The 27,032-nt window shown below is 37.9% G+C and overlaps 1 protein-coding gene across 6 annotated transcripts; it reads right to left on the bottom strand.

Moving 5' to 3' along the window:
• Positions 1 to 23,641: 23,641 nt before the first annotated feature.
• On the bottom strand, positions 23,642 to 25,401 carry LOC149819021 (uncharacterized). 6 transcript variants are annotated; one of them, XR_016427121.1, is made up of 7 exons: positions 25,169 to 25,401; positions 24,998 to 25,063; positions 24,834 to 24,899; positions 24,639 to 24,670; positions 24,458 to 24,542; positions 24,273 to 24,371; positions 23,642 to 23,936 (listed from the first exon to the last, which is right to left on the bottom strand). XR_016427121.1 is itself a non-coding variant. In XM_089984542.1 (6 exons), exons 3-6 carry the CDS (start codon positions 24,692 to 24,694, stop codon positions 23,822 to 23,824), a joined length of 327 nt encoding a protein of 108 aa, XP_089840668.1. In that variant the 5' UTR covers positions 24,695 to 24,892; positions 24,998 to 25,063; positions 25,169 to 25,401; the 3' UTR covers positions 23,642 to 23,821. The 6 variants fall into 6 exon arrangements, 3 of the variants coding, with proteins under 3 accessions (XP_089840668.1, XP_089840667.1, XP_089840666.1); XR_016427122.1 differs by having other exon boundaries at positions 24,893 to 25,063; XR_016427120.1 differs by having other exon boundaries at positions 24,834 to 25,063.
• Between the last annotated feature and the right edge of the window lie 1,631 nt (positions 25,402 to 27,032).

Consider the following 27,032-nt stretch of genomic DNA (forward strand, 5'->3'; position numbering starts at 1 on the left):
TTTTTGCCATTTGGTTGCAGTGTGGTTTCTGTTCACATGAAAATTGTTCGCTCAAAAGGTGAGTAATAAACCAACTGGACAAAAAGGCGATTTTCGATTACAGAGTTGCTCATTTTGGCTAGTGAGTTTTGTGAACACTAACTGGTAAGGGTGACGCTGTTAGCTACTCTTAAGAAGCGAACATGAGTCCTCTTTCGAAGGGGGTGTTCACCTTGGAAGATCATTGCTCCAGTTTCTGAATCTGTGTTCCTGAAAGGAGGCGTCCCACCTTCAAATATGGTTTATCAATATGCAGAGAAGGTGCACCATATACGCGAAGCGAAGAGATCTTTTGTCCATATCTTCTATTCGATTTATGAATTCGTTCCTTAAGCTATCTTCTTAATTTTACTTGCACACCGTCGAATAAAAAGAATGTTGTGTGATACTCAGTCGGCCGCCAATTTTTTCTTGATTAGAAATTTCATTTTTTTTAGAAGAAAAATAGTACGAATGTTTTGATTGGTTAACGCACTGATGCAGCTTGATTCTCCAGGGTTCTTATTGTTGCAAATTGTTTCGATCGAATCTTAACTTATAGATGGATTCAGTATGGTCAATTTGATAGCAATCGAACATTGGATCGTGATTCTTGATGAAAGAACATGATTTTTTTTTAATCATAAAATTTTATTGTTTTTTATGGCCATTGAGTTTTGAGTCACTGAAAAATCCTGCACATAAGTCGAATTCTGGTTTTCAAACATCCATCTTCTTTAATCCATTAGAATTGATCAAAACAATTTGCAATAATGAGATCCCAGTTTGTACTATTCTATAAAGATGAGGAACCTGGTTTTTTTAATTTGATTAGCGCAGATTATACTATTTATAAAGACAATGTTGTTGTTTTAGATTTGTTGAGTATTCTTTAAAAAAAAAAAATCAAACCATTTGGATGATTTTGTGTATATCAACAAATAGTAAGAAGGATCATGTTTTCTGTTTCATAGTATGCAAAGTCGATTATACAAAATAATTATCCCCAGGTGATCCTACTCCGAGTGTCTCTACTCAATTTATTTGCATTAATTTCCTGTTGCTGTATTCTTGTAATGCTTACCGAATGACCTTTGACTTTCCATGGTGATTACAACCACTGATTAGATATGAAAAATAAGTCAAGGGGCGATAACAGTTGTTTATTTATTTGCACTATTATTATTATTATGATTATATTACTATTTTTTACGAGAAAAAAAAAAAGCAAGAGAGGAGAAGTCACTGATGGCGTGGCCAATACCATGTTCGGCTGATCGGATGTTGCCTAAATGGATTCGGATTTGGATGGTGATAATCTCATACTAGAATCGGTTTTTTAACATGTAAACAGATTCGGATATCCATCAAATTTGAATATTTCTCGGATTCCTTAGCGAAAAAACAAAATCATATCCGCATCCGACTATAATTGGATATTGTTTTGGCTTACCAAATGCAATTAAACGAATCAAATTCGGTTCGATATTGGATAAAATCCGGTTCATTGACATCCCTGGGCTTCATACAAGGGGGTGGGGAAGTAAAAGCTTCCCTTCCAGCTTGCACATCCCTGTGGATGACGTGGACCTCCTAGGGATTGACTTGTCCATATTCCAGGCTGCCACCTCACATGGGGAACTAGAAAAAATAAGAAAGCTAAGATGGATCCTTATATCGACGCAAGAATTGAAGACCTTAGATTCAGATTTACAAGCCATCGTGAATAGAAAACGTCTTTGAATGTGTGTGTTTTTTTTTTGTTAGTTCAAACTTCTATGCATCTACTCAACCTTGCGGATCCTAATTTGGCAGTGAAAAAAGAATCAACTCTTTGTTAGCTGAGTTGGGACCCCTCTTGCACATATCCCAAATCTCATTCAACATTCTAAAACTGACCATGCAATTGCACAAGCCAGATTAGTTTTATATGGCATGGGAGTTTCACATCTAGGGGGCATTTGTTTTATTTGCGGACAGGACTGGACAAGGACACCCTGTCCTGTCTCACTACAAGAAAACCGTGGATTAGCGACGGCCTCTATCCATCGCTAATCCGTCACTAAACTGTTTAGCGACGGCTTAGCGACGGATTAGCGATGGATAGAGGCCATCGCGATTTTTTGCTCGCTAATTAGCGAAAAAAATTATCTGTCGTTAATTCCGTCGCTAATTTGCGACAGATTAGCGACAGACATTATCCGTCGCTAATCTGTCGCTAAATTTTTAAAAAAAAATAAAAAAAAATTGATCCTTGTCGGGCGGTATTCCGGCAGCACTAAGCCGGACTTATACCGCACCCGACAGGCATTGCATGCACATAACGATCGCTCTGCCTCATCGCGAACCGGCGTCGCCGTCCTCCATGAACCGGTGCTCTCCGGTGTCGCCGTCCTCCATGAACTGGCACCGTCATCTTCCGTGAACCGGCGTCGCCGTCATCCTCTGTGGACCGGCGTCATCGTCCTCCATGAACCGGCGCCAACGTCCTCCAGCGATCGCCGACCGTCCTCCGTGAATCGACGTTGTTGTCCTCCGTGAACCGGCGCCGACATCATCCAGCGATTGCCGACCGTCCTCCGGCGTCGCCGTCCTCCGTGAATCGGCATTGTCGTCCTCCGTCAACCGGCGCCGACGTCCTCCAGCGTTCGCCGACTGTCCTCCGGCGTCACCGTCCTCCACTCTCATGTACATGCTCTCCAATAAGCTCTCCGACGTCGCTCGGTTTAAATCGAGCGCGGTCGATTTAAATCGAGCGCGGTCGATTTAAATTTCAAACAGGGAGAGAGGGAAAATTTCGCGCTTGGTTTAAATCGAAAATTAGCGACGGATTAGCGAGGGAAAATTTCCGTCGCTAATCCGTCGCTAATTAGCGACGGATTAGCGACGGAAATTTTCCCTCGCTAAATCCCTCGCTAAAATGTTTTTCTTGTATTGAGAATTAGCGACGAAATACTTGTTGTCGTTAATTCGTCGCTAATTAGCGACGGATTAGCGATGAAACAACTTTCATCGCTAATCCGTCGCTACTTAGCGACGGATTCATTAAGAAAGTTTTCTCTAGCTAATCTGTCGCTAATTTGCGACGGAAAAAATCCGTCGCAAATTTCCGTCGCTAATTAACATTTTTCTTGTAGTGTCTGTGAACAGCCCTGGACAAAATGATGGACATCACTTTTTTTTGTTTCTTTCTTTTTCTAAAGTGTTCAAGGTGTCCTGTCCTCCCCTGTTTCATGGTGGAGGGCGGAACACACACACACACACACGACAAACACGATAAAGCATTCCAGAGGGACGCTTTTGACGGAGCCTGCAAGTTCTGTGTTTGTGTCGGTGTGAATCGACGACACACACTACTGTCCACGCAAATCAAACATGCCCCTAAGGTACTCAATGTGAGAAACCTTAAGGGATCAGTTGGGAGTCCTTAGTCCCAGATTTGAGCATATAACTGTTGTGTTATAAAGAGCTACCAAATTATTTTCAGGGTTAGTTATCTGAGAATTTTGTCAACGAACCAAGTGTGATAATAAAGTCGTCCATCACAATCGTAAGGTGCATTGGCATTGTCAGCTATAAAGAGATGCATGGGCAGGCCTCACAAGTACATCATGGCGCTTTTATGTATCGTATTTGAGTGCACGTACAAAGGAGTAGGCAATCTTACCTTATTTCTCATTTCCGTGGACTACCTTCTCAAATACCACTCTCTTAACAACCATCATCAGAATTGTTTGACCAAGTGTAAACCCAAATCCTTGATCTCTCATTTCAGCTACCAACTCCCAAACAGAGCCTTACACAAGAATGGCGTCTAATTTCCGCTACCAACACTCAAACTGGTAAAGCCCTTAGAGCCATTTGGACGGACTGTAAATTTGCTTTCTTATACACCATTTTGCTGTGGTGCATCATAACAATGACAAATAAAAGAAGGAAATTTTCTAAAATACACAAAGATTTTGGGATAATAAAAATACACCTGAGTTTTTGTAATTACAGCACACATTTAATAGTAACTTTAACGGAAGCAAAACCTGGGTTTTTTTTTAATTAACCATGAAAAAGTTTGGGTGTGGTTTTAACATTAATATCGACAACTTACTTAGGTGTGTTTTTGGTTATCATCTAAAATATAGTTGTGGTTTGAAAATTTCTCATAAAATAATTTTATAATTTGGATACAAGTCCAGGAACGTTCACGAATGGGGGCATATTTGAAGAGTTAAAAAAATTGGATTTTGAGCACAAATTTTTTTTAATTAATTAAAAAAAGCCGTTTAAATTTTGTGATGTTTATAAAAAGCTTGCCAGCATTTAGGTTGTTAGTTACATATAAGTAGTTACTTTATTTGAATACTTACATATAAGTGGTTACTTTATTTTAATATGTTTCAAATACCTGCCTAAGGTATAAAATGATATTTTTCTCTTGGTTTCTATAAAACAACTCATGTGATGTTATCTTTTGGTCTGATCTTCAAGAAAATCATGGGGGGTATTTTTTTCACTTTGCTTGACCAAACAAAGGTCAGAACGAATGATTTTATGACCAAACATGCTTTTGATATATAAATTATAAAAAGCAGGCAGCTAAATGTAATCATCAAAATGTTAGCTGGCCTTTTGTACATTTTTAGAGAGAGAGAAAGAAAGAAAGAGTATCACAGAAACCTCATTGAATGCGTAAAGCACATTTTATGCTTCGACTAGAAACTTTTTTCTATTTTCACGTCTTGTTTAGTATAACTGAATTTTCCGGCCTTCTAGATTTATAAAGTTTTTTTCGTTTCTTCTGTTATTTTATTTAGAATTGCACATTAAGAATACCGAGTATCACTATCATTGCACAAGAATACAATACCTAACTCCACCAAACGGATAGCAAACGGCGGTTTCAGACTTATCACACCAAAGATTTGTGGTCACTTATCAAATAATTGAGTGACTCAACTGGAATTTGACTTTGTTGGGTATGAGGCTTACAAATAAAATTCAACTATTTCAAAGAGGTAGTTTAGTGCTATACCGATACTATAACCCATTTTCTCTTTAAAAAAAAAATTACTATAACCCATTTTCTTTTTCAAAAAAAAAAAAAAACATAACCCATTTCATGGACTCCTTTTTTTTATTTAAATCTATGGTTGCTTGTCAACAGCTACTATTTTTCTTTTGTTTTTCTTTTTTCTTTTTTCTTTTTTCTTTTTTCTTTTTTTGTGGATTTGAGTGGGAGAAATGATGACCACGTGAAGGCACTAGGTTGTCAAGAACAGCTTGCCTTGTGGTTCACATAATTGAACTTAGTCTGCCAATTGTACTTGTAGATATGTTAGCATTTCTTTTTTCAGAGTTTCAACCAATTGTGTCAAATGGAAAAGGTTCATTTAAATTGTATAGGGAAGCCAAACGGTCTGACCAATATGCCTATTATCCTGAGGAGTATAGTGAAGATTTATAAAAAAAATCTCGTGATAACATCGCAAGAAATTGCCTCAAAGTTTAAAACAGAAATTTCTTGCAAGATTTTCAAAATATCGAGAGATTTATGAAAAAACATAAATACTGTTATTTAAACATGATATTTTACATTTTAAACAGCTATTTATCATAAAAAAATGTGTATTTTTATTTTTAAATAATTTTTATTACTATTTTCTTACAAAAATATTTTTATATTTTCTAATTTATTTTTTATTGCCGAGATTTTGCCAAAAAAATGCGAGATTTATGAAAAAATTTCAATTTCTTGTTAGTTTTTGAAAAATAAGATTTTGCCGAAAAAAACATTTTTCACTATATAGTATAGCAATGATCCGGCAGTGAATGGCTTCCCTAGATTTCTCGGTTTACTGAATCAGTTAGGATCTAAAGGAGCCCAATTGAAAAACTCATTTTTAATTGAAATTTTGAGAAAATTTGAGAAAAAAATTTACTAAATGGTCTACAAAATTAAGTTTAAATATTACAAAGAATGTTAATTTAAATATTGAAAATTCTAGTAACACTTTAAGAATATCCTTAGGTTTTGGTTTGTAGGGGCCTTGAGTCTTTTCGATTTTGGGGGGGGAGCTTGTCTCACCTCAAATGGTGAGAATGAGGCCCTCTTTCCCTCTTAGGGTGAAATTCACACTTAAACTGGATACACCCTACGGGGCTTGCACATTAAATGACGAAGAAGATGTCAATGGGTAGGATGTAACTCGACATCTGACCCGAATCTGATTAGTCAGGTTCGGTAGTCAAATCTGGATCCGATTAATAATTGGATTTGTGTTCCTTATTTATTTTTGCATTCAAACCCAAAGCTGAATCCGGCTAAATATCAGGTTTTAAGCTAGTCAGATCCAGATTCAGTTGTATCTTTTCCAATTAGGTCAGACTTGGTAATGCCTAGATCCAACCCAAGTATGACCTGTTTACATGCCTTTTGTCGGGAAAACGGAGTCGCACCCCCCTCTTTGGGATTGAGTTTCCCTCCATTTTGCTGCTTTCCTAGCAAAGTACGTTCTACCCTGGTATCGTGTAACAAACACCCCCCATGGGCCTTGAGGATTTTTATCTTAGAAAATGGTAAAATATGAAGTTTTAAAAACATATGGTTAGAACTGATGTTTTCCTTGAAAAAAATGGAAAAGCGAAAAGAATATTTAGCTGGCTGGAGTCGCATGGACCCTGATTTTCTATCATGAAATTTCAATTCCAAACCAAAATGGATGATTTAGGGCTGATTTATATGGAATTGTGTCATTAATTAATGTGCTTAGTAAAGATTGCCTGAAGTTGCAAAATAGCTAGACACCTGTGACAAGCTCTCCAACAAAAATAAAATTAAGCTTAGAAATTGTGATTTTGTTTTGCACACCTGGTTAGGTGGGTGGGCTTAAGGCTTTCAGCTTAAAGGAGGTGGAGAATTCAATACTTGAGGTGGGCGTCCTTTGCTGCAATGCCTAAGTAATGAAAAACTATCAATATTGAGGAGGGGGAGCATTCATGGAGTTTTACACTATGTACACAGACTCATGCCCACGTTCAATGCGACACCTCTGGGTTCATGTCAGGATGTCCAAACCATATCAGTGGTTTTTCTCCACGGTAAATATAAAAGAAAAAAGTTCTGGAAGGTCAAATATATCAGAATGACATGCATGTTACCTTATTCAGCATTAAGCATTTACATCTTTTATTTTTTTTCTTTTTGTTGCTAGGCTAAGATAAAAACCCGTATCACTGACTGCACATTTACACTTTTTGATAAAATTCTTGAGGTCCCCCTACCAACCCAGGAGTATAACTAAATCAAGGCAAAGGAGTGGCAAAGGACTACAAAAGAACTAACTACTGCGATCTTTTGATTGGTCATAATTCTTGAATAGGCTTATGGTAGGTTTTTCTCAAGGTCTGGTACAGAGACTGAATCAGAAGGGAGCTTCAGGCTAACAACAAATGGGTACTCTAGTCTGAGCTCGACGAAAGCGAGAGGATTGAACCTGAGGTTCTTGACTCCCTGAGCCTGGGTTGGACATGTTTAGGGTGCAGACTCTGGGACAGTAGTCTAAGAGTAACCGTGGTGAAGGTTTTGAGAGGTTCTGAAAAAATACCTGCAAAAATGGAGAAATCAAGTACTCTAATTAAAAAGGACCCTAGAGGTCAATCGAAAGAGAGTTTCGATTTAAATATAATATGAACTGAACCAAAAGCTTATAGGTCACCTAGGGACATGTGTCAGGATTAGGATAAGTTGCTATAGGTCAAATAACAATAAAATAGATCATTGAAAAGCTGGAAAGGCCAAATAATGAAAACAATGCTTTTTGGGTTAATTAAGTAAATGTGATTTTTATTCTAAGACTACAAACTAATGCAACATTACAGGTTTAAAAAACTAATATAGTACCTGAGTTATGCTTCAGAGAATGCATTATAACAAAAATCACGGTTGTACAGGCTTCTAAAAAGCTTTTTTGGGCAGTGTAATATTTCTAAATTTTTGAAAGGAACTCGTGAAGGGCTTGGGCCCTTTTGCGTAAGCTGAATCCACTACCACACACGTTGTGCCAGGTGAGATTAAAAAAAGAGAAGAAGAGAAGATGTTAGGGAGGTAAAGACGTCCAAGAGGGAGTAGAGGGCATCAGAGTGTAAGGACGCTAGAGAGACAAAAGAAGGAGAGAGGGACTGCTAAGCCTTCTGAGAATACACAATTCATTAATCAATCAATTATGGTTCTCCAATACCTCTTTATATATGTGGAGCTTAAGTTGAGTCCTACTTGCATAAAGAAACCAACTATACTAGAACTCCTTTATAGTCAAAGACTCCTCACAAGAACAAATCAACTAAAAGACTTTCTCATAATTAATTAACTAACATAATTAACTCTATTTAACTTCTAAAACTATGAGACATTGCATAGGACTCTTCAGTATCACAAACCCCATAGGTGAACTCCACTCCTTAATTGTCATGTCTTCGAGCTTGACACATGTCCGGCTTCTCTTGCTCTTGACTAAAACTCTAGATCTTTGACTTGTCATCTATTTGGAAAGTCATCTCAACGGCCACGCCATCACTCTGGGTATTGGATCTGGATTATTTGCTAGATCTGAATCTTCTCTTGGGTCTGGACCTCTAGCTGGAATCAAGTCAGGAATAATTGTTGGATCTTGATCCATATAGAATGAACTCACTTCTTTAAAATTAAATGGATCAAATACTAACATCCAAACCCAATGACCTACTACCCTCTCCATTAAAGCCAAAAATTGAAACATTAAATCTAACTAAAATCTAAAGAACGCCCAAATAAATTAAGGTCGATTATAGATCATAACAACTTATACATTTTTATACCCATCAGAATAAGGTTGATATAATTCAACTAGTTCCATTAATTGTTTCTAATAAAAATAGCAACAGATCCAAAAATTCACCACTTATGCTACATCTAGAAGCATCAGGAACACTTAGGAGAGAGCAACTACCATCATCTTATATATGATGTTATATCTCGTCGCCACCACACATTTAACTTAGTTAGAGGTAGGGGTGAGCAACAGGTCGGGTGGCACTATAAGCTAAGTTGATCCGGCCCACCATGGGCCAGGTTTGGGTTAAGGTTTTAGGCCTGAGCTCATTAGCTACCCGACCCGTTATATACATGGGCTAGGTTCGGGTCAGCCCGCGAGCTATCGGGCCAGCCCGACAACCCTGAGCTATTTATTAATTTTAATAATATAAAAAATTAAAAAATTAATTGCATAGTAACTTGGTAACTATTATTATTTACCTAATTAGTTGTAGTAATTTTATGAAAACTAGAAGATAACTAGTTTGGTACATGAGAACTTGCTAATTATTTATTATTTACTTAATTAGTTGCACTAATTAATTGGGTTTGGGCTAGGTCGGGTTGGGCCTGGCCTGCATCATATTGGGCTAATGGGCCCGGTCATGGGCTGCTCTTCAAACCCTAGCCCATTAAGAATTGGACCAAAGCCTAGCCCATTAGTAAATGGGTTGGGCCACACTTAAAACTCAGTGGGCCGAGCTCTAAACGAATCTGATGCTCACCCCTAGTTGGAGGTGTGCATGGGCCGTACTCTCACACATCTTACAGCTCCCAAGTGAGATGTGCAATGGGCATAGAATATAACTGCCCATCTGCTATGTATAATATGACTGTAACGGCTCTCATCTTAAGGGGACCGCCATTAATCAATGTATAGTGGCAACAAAGACAGCTATTGGAAATGTAATCGTTAGTGGTGGTAATGATCGTCACTAAAACTAAGGGGGATGGATTTCGGTTCTGTAAGCTTCACGAATCTAGTCATGTACCTATCTCAATTTACTTTTGAATTCAGAAACTAATATTGAATGAGCCAACATTGATCTTGACTTAGTATTTGAGTATTAATTTGATGTTGTAACACCCCGATCCGGGACGGGTTCATGGGTATTACTTTCCAAAGGGAAGAGTACAAAGTGAGCACAGTGGAACTGTGACTTTGGTTTGTCTCTGGTAAATCACTTGGAACCTACAGTTGTAATTATAAAAAGATGGATGAGTCTACAACTCAGTAAGCAATATTTATAAACAAGTGAAGACTTTAACTTACAATTGTAGTAGGTTCTAAACCCTTAGTCTCAGTTTAGTTTTTCACACTACATAAAACACATGTTTGCTTCTTTTAAATGTCTCATTAATCTTCTCAAGACTCATAAGTTAGCATTCTTTTCATGCTAACTATTGTACTAAATTGGCTATACCGGTAATAGCCTACTTTGCGCGTAACAACCCATGTAGAATATCCAAAATCTGCAGTATTGGTCAAACTATGAGTCAGTCTTTGCACTCCCATGATAGTCACAAGGCACTGCAATGAAAGAGGACACGTCAGTAGCTAGCCGGAAAGTCAGACTAGAGAGCTATACCTACTTCTCAAGGTTTGTGGTTCATGCTACATCCTGGTTTGCCTAGAGACCCAAATGTTGTGTGAAACATAATCCCTAGGATGTATTAAGCAACTCATTGCGTTCTCACATGAACTACCTCGAGTTCACTAGTTTCTTTATAACTTACCTAAGTTTCTCAAGCTCTTTCTAGAGTTTTGATATCACCAAGATCTAAACACATAAACGATTGTAGTAACACTACATCAATAAATCACCGGCAACCCACGCTTATGACGGCTCTCATTCTGACGGCCATCAGTCGCCTCTTCAAGAAATTTATGGGGTTAAGTCTAGCATGCTAAGTCGACTTAAGCTTCCAGTAAACTAACTGAAAGCAGGAACTCTTAGAACTTTCCTCAAGTATTCAATTTTGTTCTTATGCATGTAATTCCACATTCTCTCTATATGTTTTTGTCTAAAATATCATAGCTCATTAATATGCAACTTGTATTGAGAACTTATAAATAAATGACATCATTCTTGGCATTACAGCAAACTCATATGCATTTATTTTCTTTCTCATATGACATGAAACACATTATAGAATGAAACTGTATCAAATACAAGACACAACTATGTTCTTATACATATAAGATTTCATGTAAGCTAACTCATATAAGAAACAAAGAGACGGTGTATTATTAACTAAACATGTTTATAATATTCCTTACCTTGATATGAAGATACTAAACTTACCTGCAGTTTAATCACTCGTTAACATATTAAGATATATTCAATATACAAAACTTACTTAATTGCCAAACCGACATTTCTCCTACTTTATAAAATTATCAAACTATGATTCCTCATAAAGGTCTATCGATACTCATTTTTTATGTGTTATGTGTTTAACTATGAAAATAAGACAGACACATTCTTCTCTATGTCCAGAATCCAACACAATGAGATTCATCCAGTTTTGAGCTCAAAGTGAAGGGCTATGCCTAATTTATTGACAAGGGTAAAATAGTTATTTTTACTTTTTAAATGGATCTGAATCTAAACTTTTCAATAACTTAAACCATAACTAGTCTGGTCTAAGTTAAATTTGAACCTGAACCTTCCTGATTCATTTTTGGATTTTTTGACTTGGATCGAGATCCAAATCCATTTATTATGGATCTGAACTAGATAGAGATCCAGTCTTTTCTAGGTCTAAATCCGATATAACAGATTCAAACCTTGGTTCTCCACTTTGGTGCAAAAATTGAAACCAGACTTATACAGTCTAGGTTTGGATCCAAATTGCTCTATTTCAGTTTCATCCAACTAGATCCAAATATGCTAACTGGATCCAGAACTGACATGGTCTGGTCTGACGTGCGTCCTATTGGATCTACGTTATGGTAGAAAATTGAGATACCCTTTATCTCGCTTTTCTCCATAAATATGTGGGTTAATACATATATTCATAAATATATATATATACTATTACCCATAAACATATGTGTGTGTGTGTGTGCGCGTATATAAATACATACACAAATACATATTAAAACCTCATTTTCTTTTCCTGAAAACATGCAATGGGTCTGAAACTCACCCCGACCGAGTTTGTCTAGGTGTGGACCTTACTGATGCAGCCTGGGCTGCATAGAGGTTGGTCTCCTACTGACTCGATCTGATCAAGCTCGGATCGAGTTAGTCTTTATATATATATTTTTAATTATTATTTTTATTTTAGGACTTGAGACAAGGAGGAAAGATCCTCTCTGTCCTAATGCACCAGACTCAGCTCAATCTGGTATTATCCAGACCGAGTGAGTCTGTGCATATACCCCAAAACTGAGATAGAGCCAAGCTCTGTCGCATTCTTCTTTTTGACCGAACTCGCTCTAGGTAACCCAGACCGAGTCGGTCTGTTTAAGATCAGCTGAGAGAGTGAATAAAAAAGTTCATAGTCTTGGTTCCCTCATAATTCGACTCGGTCTAGGTAATCCCAGTCTAAGTTGGTCCTGCTAAAAAAATGGGATAGAGAGGCCTCGCCCTCTGTCTCGTTTCCTCCAGGATTGACTCGGTCCGAGCTTCAAGATTGACTTGGTCTGAGCACAAGCTTAGACCGAGTTGGTCCGAGAAAACACAGACTGAGAGTAAATGCTCTCTACCATGCATCGTTGCTTCGACTCGATCTGGAAAAATCCAGGCCGAGGCGGTCAGCTCCTCTAACCGAGACAAAGAGCACTAGCTCTCTATCTCCTCTTGGCTATGATGACTAGACTCGGTATGGGCACAACCTGGACTGATTCAGATCATATACCCCCCCCCCCCCCCCACCCCCACCCACCCACCCACCCTGTTTTATCCTCACCTGACAGCGACCAGGCTCAGTCTGGAAGGTCCAGACCGAGTTGGTCGCTGAAGTATATTATGTTAACTACCACAAAACTCGACCCTGACAGAGATCCTACATGCTCTCTGTCTTACTGCAATATGACCTTGACAAAAAAACTAGTGTTGGCAACCATTATGGTTGTCGGTCATAACACAATCATCGTCAGCACCGATTACCTTTGTGGTTGTCGGTGCCATGAACATAATCTAAAAAAAAAAAAAAAGAACTTGGGAAGAAGACCTACCAGTCGTCGAATGCAAACTTTTGCATTGCCTTTTTCCACCGTCCTCTCTCTCGCTCTCACATAATCTCTCTTTCTCACTACATGTGAGATTGAGAGAGAGAGGACCCATGGCTTTTATAAGCCATGGGTGAGGGGCGGTTTTTTCCCCTGCATAAACCCCCTATTAAGAGGAGTTTCTCCCTCTCTTCTCACTAACAGTACGTAGGGGGAAGAGGGGGTTACCCTCTTAATTGATAGGAGGTGGGGGCCTCTTCCTCTCCTCACTAAGAATTTAATGGGGGAGAGGGGTCCCACCTCACCTAGCATAGCTGAACCAGGTGGGTTGAAGCCCACCTGGTTGGCGACATTACAATTTTACCTCACTTAAAAAAAGATTTGTCTTGAATCTTACCTTAAAATAGATGTGAAAATTGTGCATGGATGTCTGCCTCACACTCCCAGTGGCTTCATTTTTATTGTGATGCCTCCATCTGACTAAAACCATTAGGATGACTTTCTTTCTTAGTTTATGTCTTTTAAATTCTAAAATATCAATTGGTTCCTCACTAATACTTAAGTTTTCATGAATATTCAATACCGAGTCAACCATATCTAATATGTGTGAAGGATCTAACACATATTTTCTTAGCATCGATACGTGAAACACATTATACATTTTTGACAATGATGGGGGTAATACAAGTTTATAGGCAGTAGGACCCACTCTATATAAAATCTCAAAGGGTCCAATGTACCTTGGACTCAATTTTTCTTTCTTTCTGAACCTCACTACTCTTTTGAAATGAGATATTTTCAAGAAAACATGCTCACCTCGTTCAAATTCCAACTCTCATCGCCTCTAATCTGCATAACTTTTCTGGCGACTCTAAGTCGTTAGCAGTTTCTCACGAATAAATTTGACTTGTTTTTTCATCTGCTGAAACAATTCAGGTCCCAACAACTTCCTCTCTCCAACCCGGTCCCAACATAGAGGTGTTCTATAATGCCTTCCATGAAGAGCCTCATAGGGAGTCATACCAATGCTAGCTTAGAAGTTGTTGTATGCAAACTCTATTAGTGGCAGAATCTCGTGCCAAAAATCTTGATACTCTAATGCACATGCTCGCAACATGTCCTCCAACATTTGGATGGTTCTCTCTAATTGTCTATTCGTCGGAGGATGAAATGCGATACTCATTTTTACTTGTGTCTCCATCACTTCTTGAAAACTTTTTCAAAACTTGGAGGTGAACTTTGAATCCATATCAGAAATGATAGAATTTGGCACTCTATGCAGCCTTACTATCTCTCGAATAAAGAGATAGGCCAACTATTCAAAGAAACAAGTTATCTTACACACAATAAAATGCTTCGTCCATGATAATGCATATTGCATTTGATCCCTCTTTGGTCTATGGAAATCCAATGACAAAATCCATCGTGATATTCATCTACTTCCATACTGGAATGGCCAATGGTTGCAACAGTCCTTCAAGTCTCTGATGCTTGATCTTCACTTGTTGACATATCAAGCATCTGCTGACAAATTCAACAACATCCTTCTTTATTCCATTCCATAATTTTTTTTTCTCAAATCCCTGTACATCTTTGTACTACCAGGGTGGATAGAATACCTGGAATGATGTTCTTCCTTCAATAGCAATTTCCCAAGTCTCTCATCCTTAGAAATACATACACGGTTTCAAAATCTTAAAATCCCTTTATCGTCCACCCTATGATATAAAATTTCATTCTCTAAGATTTTTGTTCTTGTCCTTTCTAACTCTAGATCTGAGAGTTGTTTCTCCTTAATTTGATCCCATAATTCAGATCTTAAGATGGTTTGTACGAACAATATTTTGCCTTGAAAGCATTGCTCCTCTGCTTTCTAGTGAACCACTGAGGAGAATAAATCTCATCCTGCTAATCTGGCTAAAACTCTTAACTTTGTACTAAGGGCATCAACCACCATGCTCGCTTTACCTAGGTGATATTTTATCTCAAAATCATAATCTTTCATAAACTCAAGTCATCTCTATTGTCTCAGATTTAGTTCATTCTGTGAAAATAAATACTTCAAGCTTTGGTGGTCGGTGAACACCTCAAACTATTCGCCATATAGATAATGCCTTCATATTTTAGCGCAAACACCACAATAGCTAATTTCAAGTCATGTGTGAGGTAGTTTACTTCATGTGTTTTAAGTTGGTGAGATAAATAAGCTATCACCTTGCCATGTTGCATCATAATGCATCCTAACCTTTGATGTGAAACATCACTATAAACAGTGAAATCGCTTGTCCAAGAAGGCAAAACCAAGGCAGGAGCAGTGGTCAACCATTTCTTAATTTTTTCAAATCTCTGCTTGCACTTATCATTTCACTCAAACTTATAATTTTTCTTGATAAGCTTAGTCATTGAGGCTGTAAGCATGGAGAAACGTTAGCTGAATTGCTGATAGTACCCGACCAGTCTCAAGAAACTATGTACCTCAATAGCCTTCTTAGGTCTAGACCAATTTGTGATTGCTTCAATCTTTGTTGGGTCCACCGTGATTCCATCCTTGGAAAGGATATGCCTGAGAAAAGACACATGTTCTAACCAAAAGGCATACTTTGAGAAGTTGGTATACAACCAATGTTCCCTAAATATCTACAAGATTATTCTCAATGTTCTTCATGTTTCTTCTTCATAACCGAGTAGATAAGGATGTCATCGACAAATACCACCATGAACTTGTCTAAGTATGACCTAAAGATTTTATCCATGAATGCAACTAGTGCATTTGTCAGCCCTAAAGGCATGAACAAGAACTTGTAATGGCTATATCTTGAACGAAAGGTTGTCTTAGCTATGTTCTTTTTTTTTATATTTAGTTGGTGATATCCTAAATGCAAATCCAATTTCGAGAAACACACTGTGCCTTGCAGTTGATCAAATAGATTGTCTATTCATGGTAATAAGTATTTATTCTTGATAGTCACTCATTTAATTATCGATAATCAATACTCATTCGCAATGATTCATCCTTCTTCTTGATAAAAAGTATTGGAGTATTCCACGGTGATACAGATGGTCGTATGAAGCCGCTCTCCAATAGTTCTTGAAGTTGCTCTTTGAGTTCTCTGAGTTCCGTGGGTCCTATTCTTTAAGGGTCTTTAGATATGGGTGTTGTTCTCAAAATAAGCTCAATCTTGAACTCAATCTCTCGATTAAGAGGAAGGCTTGGCAATTCTTTCGAAAATACATTTGCATATTCTCGCACTATCCTAGCGTCGTCAATTGTGAGGTTTTATTTTTCTTTAGTCTTCATGTAGGCAAAAAAATTGACACAACTTCCTTGAATATATTTGTCGGCCTTAAGACGAGATATGACAGCTAGTTTGGGTAGTTTCCTAATACCCTGAAATATGAATGTTGAAGCCTGGTGGTTATGGAAACTAACACACTTCCTTCTGCAATCAATAGTGGCATGGTAGTTGGATAACTAGTTCATGCCTAGGACACGTGTAAATCCTTAAATTCTAATTGCAAAAGGTAATTCGGTAACTCATGGTTGTTTATACACACTACAGAGTTCTTGTACTCTGTGTTATTATTATGGAATCCTCTATAAGTATTTCTACCAGATAAAGAATGTCTTACTCTGATGGTGAAATCAATAATAATTTTCAAAAAGATGGGGTGGTAAAAATGTGTGTGGCTCCTAAATCAAATAACACATGTGTCAAAACTCCTAAAATAAGGAATGTACATTCTACCACATCATCGTTGTCATGAGCTTCTTAAAATGTGGCAGCATATACTCAGCCTAGCGTTGCTTGGTTATCCTTCTTGGTCGCATTATCCCTGCGGTTAGGCTGCAGACCCTTACTGGCATAATGACCCATTTGGGTAGAGTTATAGCACTTGACATTCTTAACATCGCAAGGACCCTCATGCTTCTTCTGGACACAAGTTTTGCACTTGTCTTCAGAATGAGTTTGATCTTGTGTCCTCTGCCTCTTTGCCTATTTTCTGCCTACTGACTTGTCTTGTTGCTTACTGTCATTCTTGTTACTTTAACCTTCTTGGGATTTCTATACTTTTGTTGGTAACGACCTCTATACCTAGCCTTTTTCTGAGAGGTCTCCAATGTGCCTTAACTGCTAGTCCTTGGTTTCTCTTCGATCTTGGGATTTTTCTTTGTTTTCTTATCCCAAAACTCATACCTAGAAGCCTTTTCTACAAGCCAATTGTACTTATTTAGTTCTAGCGGCCCCACCAACCTCAAAAATTTTGGCATGAAGTGCCTCTCATAGAGCATGCATTTCTCTTTCTCAACCGCTACCAAAGACTTTGCAAAGTGAGAGAGGGAGTTGAAATGTGTCGTGTACAAAGAAACAATCATGTTATCCTGTTGTAGCTTTCTGAATTCTTCTTTCTTTTTCATCTTCTCGGTTCTTGAGAAAAATTGCTTGTGAAACTTCTTCACGAACTTAGACCAAGACAAATATGTGTCTGGTTCCAAGGTGTCACAGATGAATCTTCACCAATGTTTCGTGTCTCCCATTAAATTGGATACGGCTACCCAAACCCTTTGATCTTCTGGGTATTGGATTGCATCTAAGGCTTTTTCCACTTGCATTACCCAGCTTTTTATGACCATGCCATTCGGGGTACCATCATATAAAGGAGGATGTATATTTTTGAACCTTTTGGCCCAAGAAGTGACACCTGAGATGATGGTTTGCAGTTGTACTTATTGTGCCTAAGTGATTTGCAGTACTTCATATAGGATCTGCTTTGTGGTGTACTCTGAAGGTATTCCAGTATTTCTTTTCACGAAAAATGTTTACTGGAGTCAAATCTGGAACTTCTCGACTTTGAGCTTCATGTCTCTATGGAGTACGACTACCTTCGGTGTAGGATGCGAAGGATGCTCTCCTAGATGATGCACCTCTATGCTCATCATTCTCAAACCCAGCTTCTAATTGTTCTACCTCACACCTAGCGGCATGAGTATCTCTTGATAAGTAAGAAGTTCCTCTAAGAGTAGTCATAATATCCTGCATGATAATATGTTGCACGAGTAATTACTCAATAATAATAACTCAAGATAGAGCATAAACACACAACATATAAAAATATTCTCTAACAAGCATTTTATTTATATACATGCATTACACATATGACACCACTTAGTGAAAGAACTTCTACTAAAACTTTGTCACATATCATTGTCATCACTAGATATAAAGTGATAAGGAGGCATTGCAGGAGTGTAGTTAAGTGAATCTGGGTTGTACAAGGGTGAAGCCGGAGAATAGTTAGGGGACTCTGAGGTAGAAGAAGAAGACTCTGGGGTATAAGAGGGCTTGTCATCTCCTTGATAGCCTGACAAATTACCTTGGAAAACTGATGCCTCAAACATAACCGAATCATTTTCTCTGGCAGCAGCAACCACTGCTTCTCTATAGCTTGCTTGAGACATATAGCATCATTCTGCCCTCCTCATGTCTCCTCTAGTTCTATGCACAACCCCCTCTCCTAACAGGTATTGGACACCCCATTGCTTCTTTGTATACTGACAGATCATCTTGAGAAGAATTTGGCATCGCGGCTCTATTGTGGATAGGAGACATGGGGTGTCCCTGGGCACTATTCATGGGTCTCATGCCTCTTACACAAAGGGCTTGCGTTCTAAGCACCCCTCTTCTTCTAACAGAAGTCACATCTCCCAGGGCTCCCCCTTGGACCTTCTGTAGACCTTGACGATGATCTACACACCTTCTTCAAGCATCGGGTCGTGATTGCCCTCCTTGCATCAGAGTTGGTACTGATGGATCTTCCAATTGTTCCTCAACCATATCTCAAACCACTTGCCCTAATTCAAACATTATTATGGCTAGATGTGTCACCACAGTAACGATACGATTTAGTTGGTTACCATTGTTCATTCTTGATAAAAAAATGACCCCAGTTAATAAGTTTCTATCTATTGAAGACATAGTATTTTATTAAACATATGATGAACAATGTAGTTTTATGTCAATATGCTCTCATACCAATTTGTAACACCCAGATCTAGGACCTCTCAAGTCTGGATTTATGGGTATTACTTCCTAGAGGAAATAGTACAAAGTGAGCATAGTAGAAACATGGCATACATTTTTTTTTTCTAAATTCACATCATAATATCATAACTCAAAACCTTATCAGGCTACATCATTCATTCGTATCATAAGTTCAATAAAATAAAAATATATAATAAAGTTTTATCTCCATCTAGCTGCCATAGTTCTAGTAGGTGTCATTAGGCGGCTAAATGGAGATGAAACTTTATTATATGTTTTTATTTTATTGAACTTATGATATGGATGAATGATGCAACCTGAGAAGGTTTTGAATTATGATATTATGATGTGAATTTATAAAAAAAAAAATGTATGTCATGTTTCTACTGTGCTCACTTTATATTCTTTCCTCTGGAAAGTAATACCCATAAACCCAAATTAGAGAGGTCCTGAATCGGGGTGTTACAGGCAAAAGTGTTGAATTCAACTGAAACAGTTGGTTAAGTATTTAGATATACATTGTAAATAGATCATTGTCAAAAACATGATTTTCCCTTGGTTCATCACTTAAATATGCTATATTAAGACTTTTTTTGTATTACTTCAGTTCTTTAAGGTTTATATGCTAGCCATGATAAAATGTAGAATGGACAAAGATGTAGATGGCACTAATTTTTTGCACACTACCATAACTTGCCACAAACTAGAAAATATGACAAAACATGACCAATTCACTTTTTCTTGATAGTCTTGAGCTTTTGTTTGGTCGAAACTTATGGCGTTTGATTTTTTTAGACGACAACTTAGTGGTGCATAAATTTTTAAGGTGACAACTTATATAATATCTAGTTTTTTTCAGAGGACAACTTACCTGGCGTCTAATCTTTCAAGAAAACAAGTTACATGGTGCCTCATTTTTTGGGCAAGTGGTTTGACTAAGGCGCCTAATTTTTCATGCAACACAAGGGCAAAACTATCAAGAAAACAATCAATTAGCTCGATTTGCCATATTTTTTTTAATTCGTGACAAATCTTGGTATTGTGCCTAAACACTAGTGTCATCTATGTCTTTATAATTATATAGAATTATGGCAAGTCCACCCTAATAACAAAAAAAAAATATATGAATTTTTTTATTTGCAACAAATTGGTGTCCAGGATTTTCATCGTTCTTTAAATCCATCTTTTAATAACTAAGAGGAAAAAATGAAAGATTTTAACCCACTCTAATACGTAAATGATGGAGCCAAATGGGTTTCAAAATACAAAACCATGCATTACTAATCGCTCAAAATTCTGATCATCTGGCTATATAGTCAATTAAAGAAATCACTAAATTGGAATAATCACAAACAAATATAAGGTGTTTTTTTCTAGAGAGAAGAAAAACATTTCATTAATACTTGCAAAGAAGATTATACAGAGGATCAAGCAGAAGGATTGATAGTAGAGAATGCGACCAGTAAGTTAGAAAACAGAGATAGGTTATATCTAAAAATCGATTGCAACCAGGTAATGAACTGAAATCCCCACTTTTGTCCAGCCAAATAGAAAACAACAAAGAAAACATAAGGTGCTTTAACCACAAAACTAGAAACATCATTTAAAAAAAAAACTACAAACCTAGAGACAAGAGTAATATTAAGAAGAAACTTTAATACTAGATTCCTAACAATTATCTACTTTTTCAAAGGCGTATCTGATTAAACCCTAAAGTAATGCCCTAATCAAATAACTCTTAGATAATCTTTCTAATTAAAAACCATCGAAAGAAACCTCTATAACTTGTTAAATGAACTATAATACTATGTTCTAATTTCAGATAAGAAGAATCCAAAACAACAATTGATATCCTAAAAGGATCAAAACTCATGAATGTTGCATCCATAATTTGTATAAGATTTTGACCGACAAGTTGACCTGGTGATGCTTTGTATGCGATGAGCTGATTTGTCTAATACAGATATCATCTGTGAGACAGATCAGGCTATCACTGTTCCAGTTTATGATCTTCATCAGCCTATCTCTAACGGGGGAATATGGCCATAATTACCAACAGAAAAGAAGTTGATTTTCACGTGTGGTAATCAAAGTTAGATGAACAGCTTTGTCATCCAGCATCATCTAACTGCCAAATATCCAATGCCACCATATATCGAGGTTTCCAAAACATAATGCAGAAAAAAAGGTAAATCTAAGTGACAAATAGTTAATGAGTTTCGAAGAAGCTATATATAACGTGCCAATTTTTGAAATAAAAAAATTTAGGATTTTTTTTTAAATTTCTTTGCATGATTTTCAAGAAAACAATGAAAACTCTTTTTAAGTACGGGTCAAGCTTTGGGCGGGTTACAGTTTACAACTCACACACGTAAGACTAGAAGTAACTGAATCAAACCATCATTTAAATTAAAATAAATCAAATATTAATCTCACAATTATCAGAGTTCAGGACTTAATAAAATAATAAAGTAAATAAAATAATTCAGTCCATCCAATAGCTTAAAGAAAGTGTGACCCTCTTGGCGTCACACTGAGCCTCCTGTTATCACCCTTCAGCTTAATCGTGACTTAAAATATTAAAAGTAGGGGCATTAGCCATAATAGAAAAACACCCTACACATAAGCATGGAAAGAATACAAATACATGAAGCATACATCTTTCTCAATGCAATCATAGCATGTCATAGCATATAAACACAACAAAGATCATGATCATAATAATGATAATTTAAGCATTCAGGATTTTACAATAATTTATTCTTAATATCAAGTAGCGAAACTGCATCATATCTTTAGTAATCAATATCAAAATAAAAAAGATTCATATATTCCAACATATATATGAACTATAAATTATATATGACACAGATAAAATTTTATGTTATAATTCAATGAATCATTTAAACACTTGTGTTAAGACAAAGAAGTTGTACACGATAATTCAAGTACGATATTTGGATGATGAACAACTGGATTTCAGCTATGGTAATAAAGAAAGAAAAAAAGAATTGAAGAAGTTTGCAAGTTCTACATTGAAGAATTAATTGAAGATTTCGTGCAAGTGTAAATCTCTTTAAATTCTTAGATTTTTGTAAGAGCTTTATTTTGATTGCATATCTCACTTGCATTACACCTAAAAATACTTAAAAAAACTTTCCTAAAAAGAACTCTTTGTAAAAATCATTTTAGAAAACCCTTTACCTATATTTTTAGTTTTATCAGTTGACCAATAGTCTTATCAGGCGATCAATTTTCTCGCACATTTTTCAAAGCCAAATGTCTATTTTCTGATCAGTCAACTTATCTACTCTTAGTCAACTGACCCGAATGTCTGAGTTTTGAAAAAATTAACAGAAGTTGACTGAAAGCTTTTTTCAGTCTACTGCTGATTTTCATCAGTCGACTCATTTTTCTTTAGTTGACTAATTTTCAAAATCCTGAATTCAAATCTTTTCGGCTAGACACAGTAGTCGAATGATTTAACAATCAGTCTGCTAATATTTAATTTCAGTCGACTGACAACTTTTTTAGTCGACTAATATAGCCATTTTTTTTTTTAATTTTTCAAAAGTTGTGTTTTTTCATTTTTCAAACGTTTTGACTATTCAAAACTGTCAGTTTGACACCCCTTCGTACCACCAACGTCTGAAATTCTTCAGCTATAAATAAGAGTGAGATCTACACTCAAAATAAATAAATTGAAACATTGAATTCTGTGTTTTTCACTCATATTCTTTCAAGCATTTGTTTTCTCACTCACTAAGTCTTTTCACTCAAGTTCTTCACTCCAATTCCTTTTGTGAGTCAGTGAAATTGTGAGTTGAGTATTTTCGAAACCTTAGAAGCCCCTGTAAACCTATTCCACTTCCTTTGCATTCATAAGAAAGGCTCATAGGCTGATTGTAAGTTGTTTATTTCAATTTTTTTATAAAAGAACAGAGTCTCCTTGGTTTAAAGGAGAAGTTTGCTTTCAGCAAGGTTGTTGCTAAAAGTGAGACCGTTTTTGGTCTATTTGATCTTGTGGTGACACAAATTTAATAATGAAAATCTCAAGCGGGTTTTGCTAGGAGACTGGATGCAGGTCTGAAGGACCGAACCAGGATAAAATTTTTGTGTTGTGTATGATTGCTTTGCACAATTCAAAATCTTTCAAATTCCAAAGACGAAGTTTAAAAGCACTATTCACCCCCCTCTAGTGTCGGTTGCATCGATCCTGCAATACTTTCATTTGGTATTCATTAGAAATTCGTCTGCAAATTCCTATAGACAGGTCAGCAAAAGTTTTTGGTATTCATTTTTCCTGGACATATTGGTTCATATACATAGGGTATGACTAAGTTTTTGTCACTGGCCTACTGCAACCCTCCTTTATCCGAGCTTGGGACCGGCAGTGTATAACTAAACAGTTATACACAAATGAGAGAGAATCGTCAACTGAAGAAACAAAGAGTACATTTAAGCTTTGAGAATAGCTCAGCGTTTGTCTGAAACTAAAGTCCAAATTTGGACAAGGTTGTATCTCTGTTTTCTGCATGATTTTCAAAATACAAATCATAATTATCAAAAGATTGACGGAGAAAAAACAAGTTAAATCCTTTTCTGATACATTCTTCTGTATATTTTTGCACCTTCAGACTCTGCATGGATCTCTCTTTCTGTTCGAATACCCATTGGGTTCAGTAGAAGCCAACCCTCAGAATCACATGGAATATCAGGGTCGATGATGATGAAATGTTAAAAAATGCTTGAGCAAGCATCGAATTGATCCCTCATGTCAAGTGCCGCAAGTGCCACTTCCAGCACATCTGACTGCATAAAAACCTGCTTATCACCAAGACAACAGAGCAACCTGATTTCGTATTAACAGATTAGCCCTTCTGTCAAATGGGAGACATTTAATTCAAACTCTTTAAGCATCTTCACCCTGACTGACGAACATCTAATCATTGGAAGAAAATCAACGCGCATGTCCTAAACCACCAGACCAAATCCACTCAATGGTATAGATAGATTAACAAAACCACTGTGCTCAGGCTTCAGGCTGGAAGTGTCGGTCAGTTTCTCCAACCAAACAACTTCAACACTGCCACTAAGTACTCAAATCTTTTCGGCATTCTTATTGAGAACTTGGATCACCACCTTGTCTATACTAACAACATAAAGAAAGGATTGGAAAAGGATGTACCTGTCCACCAGGCCACAAATTCTCTGAGATAGGATCTACAAAGGGCTTCTGCAATACTCGCCTTCTGTGATGTCGTTTTTTGAAATGTGGATCTGGGCACTGTCAGAATTTACAGATTCTTGTTTTAGATGACGATGCCAGGAACATGAACGAGAAGGAAGCAGATTCTTGTACAAGCGACTTACGAGTAACGAGACGCACATCAAAGGTCCTGGATAAGCGGACACCAGCTCTTCGAAACCAATGGTGGCATTCGTGAACATGAAGTGTCTGCTTTCATATGTGAACGAACAGTGGTGGTTTCCATAAGAATGAGCATTGCATCATGTTAATTCATTCACAGATACAGTGTATTTGATTGCTTACATATTCTTAAGAGCTAGTTCTTTCACCCAAAACTGTGCACGTTTAACCAGATGCATTTGCAGAAAATAAATCACAAATCAGAAACGGCTTCAAGCAGTGGTATTGAAAGTTGCGCATGTAAAACTAGGAAAAGAAACAGAACTAGCGGGGGAGGAATGCAAGAAAACTCAATACTTTGTTACGTATTTCGAGTACCAGATAATTTCTTGATTGGGGGTTTCTTTACGCAAGCCAAATGAGAAATTTGCCACTACCTGGGAACTTCAATCGAACAAAAGGCATCACAAACATGCATCGTTCGTTATCCATCTGTAAAGATTAGGAAACGGAAAGGAATGCCGGTGGCCCAAACTCATTACCACAACCAATGTCGACAATGAGCGGCAATTTGGGGTCTTCAAAAGCTTGACTCCAGTTTGGTATCTCTGGAAAGACCCGTCTCATAAAACATTAATCGGTACACTGAAGAAAATCAAGAAATCTAAAGAGGAGAAATTGGTTGCGGTGCAAGAAGAAAGAGGATAACTTACATAGAAAGATGCACTGAGATGGTTTACATGCTGCCGAATCCGAACATTACCCACCTGAAAAAAAAAAGACCGAGAAAAGGTTAGAGAGAGAGAGAGACCTCTCCCACTTTCTCCTTGAGCTTCAGATCGGCATATTCCAATTCAACAAGGTAGGGGCTTCTGAGTTGATGATGATGAGGAGGGGGAGGAGGATGGGGTTTTGAGGAACAGGAGGACGACACCATCAAAGCCGCTCTCCCCATCACAGGACGGGATGGTGCTACGGAAGACAAGCAAACTCTCGGTGCTAACGCCAAAAGATGGTCACTGGCCATCGTTTTCATGCTATCCTCTCTCTTCCCTTGGTCCAAAATGAATGTGGTGGGGAGAGAGAGAGAGAGAGAGAGAGAGATTTTCAAGTAGATTTAGACGTGCTCAGCGACTCTACACGTAGGGATGACTGGGAAAAACGGGGCCTCGCCCTGCCTCGGCCCGTTTGGACTGAGGATGAAAGGAATGAAACGAGTACGAAGGCATAGATGAAGGTTAAAATCCATCCTCGTGCAGGGATGAAGGCGGAAATGGACTTACGCTTTCTCGTGCCCTGCCCGTCACATTCCTGCCCTGCCCCATCCCATCCCATCCCATCCTAAATCCTTTTAAAGGATGACAATAGACTGAGGAAAAACAGGATTCCGCCCCGCATCGACCCTGTTTAGATCAGAGATGGAGGACATGAAATGAGGGTAAACGCCGGGGTGAAGGTTAAAATCCATCTCCATGCAGGGATGGACTTATGTTTTCCCCTACCCCATCCTGCCCCGTCCCATCCCCAATCCTTTTAAGGGATGAACAATAAATCAAAGGAAAACGGGGCTTGCCCCCGAGATGGAGGAGATGAAATGGGAATGGAGGGGGCTGGAGGTTAAAAATCATCCCTGTGCAGGAATGGATGGAGGCGGTGATGGAGGTTCGGATTTTGCGACAGGACGAGGGTGGAGACCTTGTCTCCCGCCCTCGCCCCGGTCCACTGCCATCCCTGTCTACACAAGCAACAAGTCTGGAGAAAATTAGGCGACGATGGAAGTTTGCCCTTTGAATGCCAGCGTTCTTGAGCCCAAAGGAGACGACGGGAGGAAAATGTTTCCGGCTACTAGTTGAGTATCAAAAATAACTCGTGTGTAAATGCATGACATTTCCTTGATATCGGCTTATGTGTTAATTTATTAATACTATCGTTATTTGACATGCTCTCAACTCATTTGTTAATTGATTGAGATACAATTTTGTTAGCTTGTTCATACTTCATAGCTATGGAATGTATCAAATTTTATGATGGTGGGACAAAACTCACACACCTAGCTTTACATCTCATGCACCCCCAATGCCCGCAGCCAACATTTTCACCTTGACAACGTTATCAAGGTTGTTAAATGCGATGAAGCTAAGCGAGGCGTACGCATCTCACAACTGGTATGGAAGTGAAGCGGTGGGAGGGGAGGCAGTAAGAGAAGGACCACGCGCCCAGCTGGTAGGGAAGCGAGGGATATGCCGGTCGTCCGGTGGTCGGATAAGACTGAGCAGCAGCTGCAGCACAGCACAGCAACTCTGGTGGTCGGTGGTCACAACTGGTCGGAGGTTGATGAGGGGCGCATCACAGCAACGCCTCAGTACCTTGAGCGTGCGCCTCACCTCTGAGGTGTACGCCTCTCACAACACTGAACGTTATAGCCAAGATGTTTTAGCATATTTAAATATTTTAAATGTGTATTTATAACTGTCAATTTTTTTTAGATTATCCAAAAAATCACTCAACTTCCATCTACATATATATATAAAAAAAAAAAAAACTGTACACAAGTCAGATTCAGGCAAATACATTTTT

The sequence above is a fragment of the Nuphar pumila genome, chromosome 13, assembly GCF_984573655.1.
Source record: "Nuphar pumila chromosome 13, dmNupPumi1.hap1.1, whole genome shotgun sequence".
Taxonomy (NCBI): Eukaryota; Viridiplantae; Streptophyta; class Magnoliopsida; order Nymphaeales; family Nymphaeaceae; genus Nuphar; species Nuphar pumila.

What these genes read in the sequence shown, in the direction of transcription:
- LOC149819021 (XM_089984542.1), bottom strand. Translation starts at nt 24,694, where the DNA reads ATGCATCTGGTTAAACGTGCACAGTTTTGGGTGAAAGAACTAGCTCTT. An exon ending in TGATGTGCGTCTCGTTACTC is followed by an intron (nt 24,372 to 24,457) that starts GTAAGTCGCTTG and finishes AAATTCTGACAG; the next exon opens with TGCCCAGATCCACATTTCAA. An exon ending in ATTTGTGGCCTGGTGGACAG is followed by an intron (nt 23,909 to 24,272) that starts GTACATCCTTTT and finishes GGTGATAAGCAG; the next exon opens with GTTTTTATGCAGTCAGATGT.